Source organism: Sebastes umbrosus, chromosome 17 (genome assembly GCF_015220745.1).
Source record: "Sebastes umbrosus isolate fSebUmb1 chromosome 17, fSebUmb1.pri, whole genome shotgun sequence".
NCBI lineage: Eukaryota > Metazoa > Chordata > Actinopteri > Perciformes > Sebastidae > Sebastes > Sebastes umbrosus.
Window position 1 is genome coordinate 12,056,487 of NC_051285.1, and position 10,292 is coordinate 12,066,778.

General features: G+C 37.7%; 1 protein-coding gene across 1 annotated transcript; it reads right to left on the bottom strand.

The window, feature by feature from the left end:
- Positions 1 to 3,127: 3,127 nt before the first annotated feature.
- LOC119476307 (calcitonin gene-related peptide-receptor component protein) lies at positions 3,128 to 9,352 on the bottom strand. Its single transcript, XM_037749708.1, has 6 exons — positions 9,229 to 9,352; positions 6,821 to 6,857; positions 6,636 to 6,734; positions 6,433 to 6,527; positions 6,209 to 6,266; positions 3,128 to 3,995 (listed from the first exon to the last, which is right to left on the bottom strand). The coding sequence occupies exons 1-6, from the start codon at positions 9,234 to 9,236 to the stop codon at positions 3,849 to 3,851; spliced, it is 444 nt and encodes a 147-aa protein (XP_037605636.1). The 5' UTR covers positions 9,237 to 9,352; the 3' UTR covers positions 3,128 to 3,848.
- Between the last annotated feature and the right edge of the window lie 940 nt (positions 9,353 to 10,292).

A 10,292-nucleotide genomic window follows, 5' to 3' on the forward strand; every position in this document is an offset into this window, starting at 1 on the left:
ATAGTCATATAGATGACGTGTAGTCTCATTTTGCAGTTGTTAGCAACTGCCTTTTTTAAGACACGTAAAGGCTTCAAAATTCACGAGTGGGATATTTACTGACGTTTTTTATATCGTAGAACAAAACTATAAAATCTCTTAAGCTTGTGTTAACCAGACACCTTATTTCAGGCATTTAACTAAAAACCCATTCACAGAAAAACCATTGACTTCCAAATCCGGGCACCAGAAGTGCTAAAATGCAAACACATTTGTGGGTTTTAGGACTCATTACTGTATCTATAAGTAGTAACTACATATGAAGTATGAGTATTGAGCTGATAAATGGTGTGAAATAAAATATCTTTTTAAGAAAATGAATGGCTGACCTTCCCCTACATATGGCTACATATTTACAACATCATTTTATCTCTATAGAAAATGATAATAAAACCTCTTAGATTGATTTATGTCCAGTTGGCTTTGCTATTAAAAAGACAGAGTGGATACACAGCCAAGTCAAGTAGATAGCACATCCCTATTGTTGCATGAAGAAAACACACTGTGATTTAAAGGTCTTTATGACAACATTTCTGTGTAGACAATTTAAAAATAATAATAATACATCCACAGAGCTTTTAGAAAGGTGCCAAATAAAAGCATGGCTTTTCCTTCAAAAAATATTATGCTTTTATGCTTTATCTCTGTGCAAGATATCTGACGTTAGGTTCCCACTTCTAACAAGGCTTGTGAGCCAATAGTAAAATAACATTGGTATCATGCGGTGTCTCACGGCCGTCAGTTAGTGTGGAAAAAGCGGATGAGATTAACGGTAAGTGTCTGGCAACGACTTGTTGTGAAGTAAATGCAATGGAACGGTGGAGGGAGAATGAGACATCTATTGGCTGAAGGTTATCAATGTTATCAATAGCACCTTTAAAAAAAAAAAAATGAAAAAGTCATGGCCAGATTAACCTATAGAGGGACACAAATGATCTGATGGGCACATATTAACCCCTGTTCATCCCAATCTCTGTGCAACATGTACAGATTTTCTATGCTACAATGCCCCAGATTTGCTGTTTGGTAAAACACATTCATTCATACCCAGAGACTCAGGCAATAAAGCACAAACCACCTGAAAGGCTTCATCATGTCAGTTGGCATGTGCTTTAGTGGTGCATATTTCCAAACAGATTTTAAATTAAATGAATTAGCACATGGCAGTAGACATATTGTAAAGTGGAAGCTTTCAGGGCCCCTGTGGTTTGTGGGTGCCTGTGCAGTCGCTCGCTTTGACGGTTTCATTTTCAATCCTTGCAAAAAGTAGGCAACATTTAAAGACCCTGGACTGCAATGAAATCTTATTTCATTAGAATGCATTCAATCATTTTAATATATAGGCCTGTGTGTTAAGTAGGCACTGATCGCATCCTTATCACATGTTACCACAGCGCAAAGTGGCATCCTAAAAATTGCTTACTTAGTCTGAACTGGAGCTGAAAAACAATTTTCAGTTTATAAAGATAGGGAATAAACTACAAACCTTTACTACTTCACTGTTGTTTCACAGCAGCACGTGTCTGCTTTGCTTTCCTCCCACAAAAGCAGAGTCACCCATTCAGTAGATTGAATGGGATTTTTGCAAGAGTACATGGCTTTGTGTAGGTATGAATATGCGATGGGTTGGTAGGTAGGTAAAAGATAGTTAGGACATTACAGTTTATAATCTGATTTTCAGATTGTCATGTGTGTCCTTCATGTGTTCACTTCCAAGCTCAACCGAAGGCCAGAGGTCATGGATGTGCTGGTACAAAACCAGTGTCCATGACTTTCACTTTACCTTAGCAAGGTGTTCAGTGAGCACAGAAAACGTATGTGATACACTAACAGGAAGCTCAATAACCGAAAGGTTAACAAGTCTAACCAGCACATCCTTCCTCTGCTACATCAAAACACCCCGACACAGAAAACATGAGCTGATCCAGAGCCTGTGGTTGAAGAGATTGTGGGGTTATGTATGAGTCTGCAGTTTATATCCTGTGTAATCTTATGAGTTGTTACAGAAAATCTCTGTGAAAAATGATGTGTGCTGAATGAAATGACTACAAAGATATTATTTCAGGATGATTAACTGATTACTATTATAGACCTAAGACACTCTCCTAAAATGACAAAATTTACAGCAAACAGAATGACTAATGTGTTGCATTTATGGCATCCCATAGATGCTTTTCTCCCTTTGTGTTGCATTCACAGACCCACAGGATGATACAGAGAACACTGAAGGTGACACCACCATCATCTGACTGTGAAATGGGTTTCAGATTATAGTCCTAATTATTAATTATTAGTCCTAATTTAGCACCAGTAGGCAACTCCGGGTTCTGAGAAGTGAAGCCAATGAGGAAGTGCCTTAAACTTGCATTCCTTCTAATAGCCAGCAGGGGGCGACTCCTCTGGTTGCAAAAAGAAAATAGATTGTCTGGAAGTCTATGAGAGAATGAGCCTACTTCTCACTTGATTTACTACATCAGTAAACATTGCAAACATGAGTTTATGGTCTCAATCGCTAGTTTCAAGTCTTCTTCAATACAGCATGATGTTCATTTAGTAAATTATGGTCCCATTTAGAGTAAAATAGACCATATAGCAGGGTATGCTTTGGGGCGTCTACCTTGTGATTGACAGGTTGCTACCATGGCGTTGTCCAGTCTGGGAGTTGTTTGTGTTTCTGTCTTACAATTTTAACCCCTTCAGTGTGTTTTCAGTTCATGAAAGTTAAATACAACCTTTTTGGTCACCTAAAAATGTCTTATTCAGCATTCGGTTGTACTTAGCTCCACCCTCTCTTGTCATTTCTGGTTGCAAAAGACCAACATGGAGACGGCCAAATACCAAGCGACGGCTAAAATGCCGAGCTCCATGCTTCAAAATGGCAGTCCACAAACTAATGGGTGAACTCACGTTGACTACGTCCACTTCTTATATACAATCTATGTTTAGCAATAGCTCTTCACAGATTGACTTGTTGTGCCACATATGAGCCAGAGGTCCCTCTCTTTTACGCCCTTATATGTACATCAACATTCAGATGTTCTGAAAGCAAATGTTGTGGTGTTAACTTCCCTGCTTGCTAACCACGTCATTCAAAGTGACAAAAAGCTGCAGACACATTTCAGCTGTTTACGTTTCATTTTTTTACAGAAGGAAAACATCAGCATGTTTAAAAAAAAGATTGCATCTCTACCCTTGAATAAGAGACAACAATCACCTCTTGGTCCAAACTGTCTACTCTCTTTGTTATTACATAGCCACTCTAATAACACTGTCTGACCTTATGTTAGTGCTGTAGTTTAACTGCATGACTGACTTATATTACAGCTTGCAGCAAAAACCCTTATTTCTATGCACCACAGCAGAATCTCACGACTAACATTGAGTCAGAAACCAAAATAATACCGGGTTAATAGCAGACTGTCTCTGCATAAACATTATCTGATGTGAAACCCAAATTAGACCTGTTGGACGCAAAACAAGACATCTGCGACTCACTGTGCAATAACCTGTACTTATGAAAGCGTGTGCATGTTTTTTTATGCGTACACATAGATGCAAATCAGAAACTATCTTCTTCCATTCATTAAATCATTCACCTTAATGTGAATGATTTAATGAGGCATTTCAAAGGTGATGAGGCACTTTTAGCCACAGCCAGGCAGCCATCGTGCATCCCTTCTGTCAGCATGTTGTTCAGTTCAAACGGTGATGCAAAAATGGCGCAGGTAAAAGCAGCCAGTCCAGGTCTGTAATCATTTGAGCCTTCTCTCCAGTTTCCACCTATGGGTCGTTTCCGGCCTGTCACTGTGTCATGACTGCTCAACGGCTTCATCCATCTCTGCGTCTGCTGGAGCTGCGTTCTCCTGCTCCGGGTCACCAGGTAGGACGTCTGCGACCGTTTGGATGAGCTCCTCGATCTGCTCCTCCGATAACCGCTCTTCACTCTCCTCCACCATCTGAACACAAACAGAAAATATGAGTGTCCATTATTACAAACGGTTTGAACACTAACTGATTTTATTTTTCTCTTTATTGCGTTTTTTTTAAACATTGTTCTGATGCACTTCTTTACCTTATATAAAACACAAGATGCTATACGCAACAAGCTATAAAACAATACACATATTTTCTTCAGCAGATTGGATTTGTCAGTTGTCATGGAATGGTAGCTATTCAAATTTCCGAAATGGACTAGACGTCCTTGAAGGGAACATGTTATGCACAGTTCATATTCTTATTTTGGGGGGCCAAGAAAATATTTACATGCTTTAATATTCAACGCTTTATTTCTCTCAGACATTGATTTTAAAAATGTGTAAACTTCAAACCTTGATTTATTTGCACATTATTTAGCTCTCAAACTATTGGTATTTCTACATGGTTTTGTAACTATGGGTGTAAGAGGTAACTAAACTTTATTTCAGTAAACAAGACAGAGCATGTGTTTACAAACCGGACCGGCCTGAGATCAATTTCTAGGTGTGGAAATATGCTTTGCACCTGAGTGAGTCCAGATTGCTGCCGACCATTTTACTTTTGCATGTGCATCACTAGAGTTTATTTCTTTATGGCCTCTCCACAAGAGCAACAGTGACACAGATTCAGACATTTCAAATGTCTCACCAATGAGTGACTATGACAGTGATTCCCCTTCTATAATGGGATCAATGGAGTCATGTATAGTGCAGAAATGGCTCCACACAACTTGTGTTTTGGAATAGTGTGACACATATAGATGGTCAAAAATAAAACTTGGCCTATCAGTTGTAACTAAATGGAAAAGGCTGGCGTTATTCTGTTCAAGAACTGAACACTGTCAAACACTGACACCGACTGTCTGCCTGCAATAATATCAGCACTATAATACTTGTATTGTATTGGAGGTACAGCTACTTTATATGTATGCGTTTACAGCTTTACATTACGTTTTTACATTTAAACTGCACCCTTGTATGTATATATTAGGGCTGTGCGATAAGGCGTTTACGCAAATTTGTTTTAACGGCACTAATTTCTTTAATGCATTGATGCAACTTGCGATCTTTAGGTTGTAGCAGGCTCAGTTTTGAAGCTAATGAAGATACTGGCATCATATGAAACTAGAAAACCTAATGAATCCATTGGTACCAACCATGTCATACTAGCTTGTTGCGAAGGTGACTAAATAACGCTCCAAATTTACGCTAAATTTTGGTGAGGAAAAAAATGGTTAATGGACAATATGTCATTGTTTTGTGTTGTTTATTTATTTCCAATTATAAATATATAAATACATTTGCATAAAGCACTCCTATGTCCCAAATCTCCCTTTAAGGTACATTTTGAACAGATAAAAATTGTACGATTAAATATTTTAATCGATTGACAGCCCTGGTATGTGTAGAACTACAGATGTTCACATTCCAACTGCACCTTAGTTTATTTCTTTTTACATATTTACTCCGGTATTTAATCATCACTTGTATATAGTGCCAATACAACTCGGCAACATGCAATATCTGAAGTGCAATATCTTACTCTTTTTATAGGTCAAGCAAATACATATTTTCAATTTAGAATATATCTTCTTTTTTTAAACTCATCTTTATTTGTAATACTATTTAATATGTGTATGACCGTCAGGATTGCTATTTAATTTTGTTGTACTCTGTACAACGACAATAAAGGAAATCTATTCTATTTTATTAATCTATATTTCTTACTGTCAACAAATCCCATAAAAAAACTAAAAAAAACTCACAATTTACAAGTCAGTTTCTCAATACTTCCCTACCCTGTCTGCATTTGTAGAGCATTTGTTGGGGACTATTTTCACCAGCGGATAAATACACATGTGGTGCTCTAATGAGTATTTCCAGCAGACGTGTATGTGGGACTGACTCAAAGCAAACTGCAGTGCACATGTTCATCACCCATTGTGTTTTAGTTTTATATTGACAGTTCTTGTTAGTAGGATCAGTTCATAGTCAGTTTAGGACTTTGGGATGAGTTGACAATACGAAAAAGAAGTAGAACATCACTATCCTTTAAGTAAGTCTTAGTATATGACACACTGGCTTGTTTCTACCACAATAAATGTGTGAAAGAATTGTGGAAATATACACCAGTAGTGAAAAAGAGATAAAGACAGGTAAGGTAACATGTTAAGATAATTAGGTTAAACACTCACTAGCTGAATTTCCACTGCTGTCTGTGGCCGGTGGTTCAATAGCTGCAGTTTTTCTGCCCTGATGGAGGAAAAATATCAGTGAGTATACGTATGGTGTAGAGAACAGCACATACATACAGTATATTTGTTTATCTAAAAAAAATACTGTGCATCTTAATTAATCTATTAATTCCAAATGGATAAATGAAAGATAACATCTACGCCTTTTTTCAGATCTCACTGACTTTGTGAGTTTGTGAGGCATCATGGTGGTCAGGAACTCTTTGACGATCTCTGGAGTCTGCCTGCTGCAGGGCATCTTTGACAGGTACTTCAGCGTCTGTGTGGAAATGCAGAGGAAACTGTGGGCGCGCTATTGCAAAAGTGTAAATGTGACACAACAGGCAGAGTTTAAGTCAGTGAAGAGAGAAAGAGGATGTGTGCCGACCTCATACATGATGGTGTTGAGGTTCTGCTGCCCGGTGCTGTGTTTGCTCTTCCCGCTGTCCTTCCTTTGTTCCTTAAGGTCAGTCAGGAGTTTGAACACCTAAGAAACACACAGACAGACAAATCTGAAGCCACATTAAATTATTTTCAACTCTTGACTGGACACTACAGAAAGATTTACATTACCTCATAGTTACTGAGCATAGCAGCGTTAGCGTTTTTCCTGAAAAGAAGAAAACAGGTCATGTTTAAGTTCATTCTTGACTTTTGCAAACTGTATATGTAACCAAATAATCTAAGATCAAAGGTCAATTTACTAGCTTTTGGAGCTTTTAACCGGATCTCTCAGTCCTCACCTCCAGTCACTGAATGAAGACTGTGAGACTTGACTGAAAGCTCCGCAAGATGGATGGTGGACCTTTGAGCTTAGATTGTTTTGGTTAAATAAACATAAGAAAAGTGTTTATGGTTAGAGTTAAATTAACAGGAAGTTGTGATAAAAGTATGTCCTGTTTTGATTTATTTAAAAAAACAAAAAAATAGTGGATCTATTTTATACACTACATTTCGAAGTAATGCAAAAATGCTTTAGTGTAATCATTTTCATTATCAATTAACCTTTTGATAATTTTCTTTAATTAAATGATTAAATATTTAGTCTATAAAATGTCAGGAAACGTAAAAAAAACAAAACAAAAAACGCAAATTACAATTTCCCAAAAGCACAAACTGACATTCCACCAACATATTAAATTTTTATATCAATTCTCAGTACAATGACATAAAACACAAAAGAAAATTTGAGAAACTAGTGCCAACATTTTCTTTGTTAATGACTTAAATGATGAAAATGCTCTGTACATTGAGTGCATTATTTAAACCTTATATATAAACTGGAAAAACAAAGTTCGGAAACTTGTGTTTGGTGGATTATTTCTCTGTTGTTACAATGGTAATTGGCATTGTATTTTACATCGTTGGAAAGCCTGTTTATTTACCTTCACAATGATGTCCAACTTGTAAGGATCATGCATTTGTGGGAGGAGCAGCACAGCTGATTATGTGGGTAGCGCCCAAGAAACATTTGCCAAAATGCTCTGCCAATGGTAAACAGTGTATTCTCATAAGGCTACCAGGAAACCTGCAATGACTGCCCTTCACCGTCAGGCCCATTTGCGCTGGTGTCGACAACACAGACAATGGAACCTGAACATGTGGGGGAATGTCATGTTCAGTGATGAGTCCAGGTTCTGTCTGCCAAAGTTGGATGGCAGGGTCAAAGTATGGAGACGACGTGGAGAACGCTATGCTGATTGTTGCACTGATGGAGTAACAGCTTTTGGTGGGGGCAGTGTCATGGTGTGGGGCGGCATCTCCCTCACTGGCAAAACAAGGCTTGTCATCATTGAAGGCCATCTCAATGCAGTGAGATATCGGGATGAGATTCTGCAGTCAGTGGCGATCCCATATCTCCAAAATCTGGGACCTAACTTCCTCCTCCAAGATGGCAACGCTCGCCCCCACAGAGCCAGGATTATCACAGACTACCTCCGCAATGCGGGAGTAGAGAGAATGGAACGGCCTGCCAAGAGTCCAGACCTCAACCCAATTCAACACTTGTAGGATCAGCTTGGGTGTGCTGTACGTGTTAGAGTGACCAACACAACCACGCTGGCTGACCTGCAGTGAATCCTGGTTGAGGAATGGAACGCCATCCCACAGCAACGTGTGACCAAGTTGGTGACCAGCATGAGGAGGAGGTGCCAGGCTGTTGTGGCTGTGTATGGATCTTCCACCGCTACTGAGGCTCCTGACGGTGTATTAAATGAATAAAGTGTAAAATTGCCAATATGTCTTGTTTGTTCCTTGTTACTGATAAAGAGATCAATCATCCAATCCACCAAACAACTCAAAACAAGAGTCAGTACCAACAGAAGAATACACTGTTTACCATTGATGGAGCATTTTGGCAAATTTTTCTTGGGCGCTACCCACATAATCAGCTGTGCTGCTCATCCCACAAATGCATGATCCTTACAAGTTGGATATCATTGTGAAGGTAAATAAAAAGGCTTTCCAACGATGTAAAATGCAATGCCAATTACCATTGTGACAACAGAGAAATAATCCACCAAACACAAGTTTACTAACTTTCTTTTCCCAGTATATATATACATATATACATATATATATATATATACATATATACATACATACATATATACATATATATATATATATATATATATATATATATATATATATATATATATATATATATATATATGTATATATATACACACTGTCTTATTTTGTTTTAAAAACATATTAATATTTTCAGATTGCAATCACAGAGACTTTAACATGTGTCTAAATCCAGCTGTGTCTCTACACCATGTTATTATAACGCATCCATGCTCCACGTGCAGCTCGATCAATACATCGACCGGAAGCTGCGACACAAAGACGTTAGTTAGCTGTTGTAGATTTAACCACAACGTTTGACTACACGACTAAACAATATACAGACACCGATTAACAAAACTCACTGTACAAAATTCATGTATTTAAAATCAATAAAAAGATAATCTTACACTTCCATTTCGCCAGGATTTTAGTTGGGGTACGTTGCAAATGTGTCCGTGTAGAAAATATGAACCGGGTCAAACGTTCCGCCCTGCATCAAGTTGGCTTTAATTCTTCTTTTTCTTCTTTGGTGTTTATTGGCGGTTGGCAAACCATCTTAGAGGTGCATTACCACCACCTACTGGACTGGAGTGTGGAACAGGAGATTGTGCAGAAACAAAATAGAAACAAATATATATATTAAAATTAAAAATAATAATAATAATAATAATAATGAGGAAAACTCTAGATTCGTTTAACTAAATCAGTTTCTCTTAAAAACTGAATAATTTCACAGTATATGTTATCTGCTGTATTCCCCAATAGACCTGACGATGAAAAGTCCTGATGTTTTGCCTTCCTTTAAGTGACTGTAAAAGGTGATTCCTCTGGATACTGTAATTCCTGCAGTGTATCAGTACATGTTCGACAGTTTCTGGTTGATTACAATTATGTGCATTTCCCAGTTGGGTGCTTGCCTATTTCATATAATGTATGGTTAAGACCTGTATGTCCGATTCTCAGTCGAGTGATGACATTTTATTCCCTTCTTTTCCAGCCCACCTTCCAAGTTGGCTTTAGTGTTGCATTTTATTATTTAAATCAGAGAATAATAAAAGAATTATAAAAGAAAATGTCCTCATTGTCCTCGCTTTCTGTTGACTTGCTCATTACCTTTTTTTTTTTTTTTCAAATAGCAAAATCAGTCCACCTGTTATGCTTGGTGTGAGCTGCCTTCTCCTCATTTCATACTTTGTGATTTTAAAAATGTTGTTTATTCTTTAGTGTGGATTCAAATAAAGAAAACCTGATCAAATTGAACAATAAAGCATCAAACTGTCTCCACCTTGTGTTCAGTCACTGCAGAAAAGCACAAACCAGGAACAGGCTCTCAGAGGAAGAGTGACAGAATGGGTCTAGTAGTCCATCAAACACAAACTAAAATTATTGAATAATAAATCTTTGATGCTCAAAACCAAATACAGAAACCCTGTAATTCAGGGTGTGACATTCATTCTCAAATCAAAGAGCA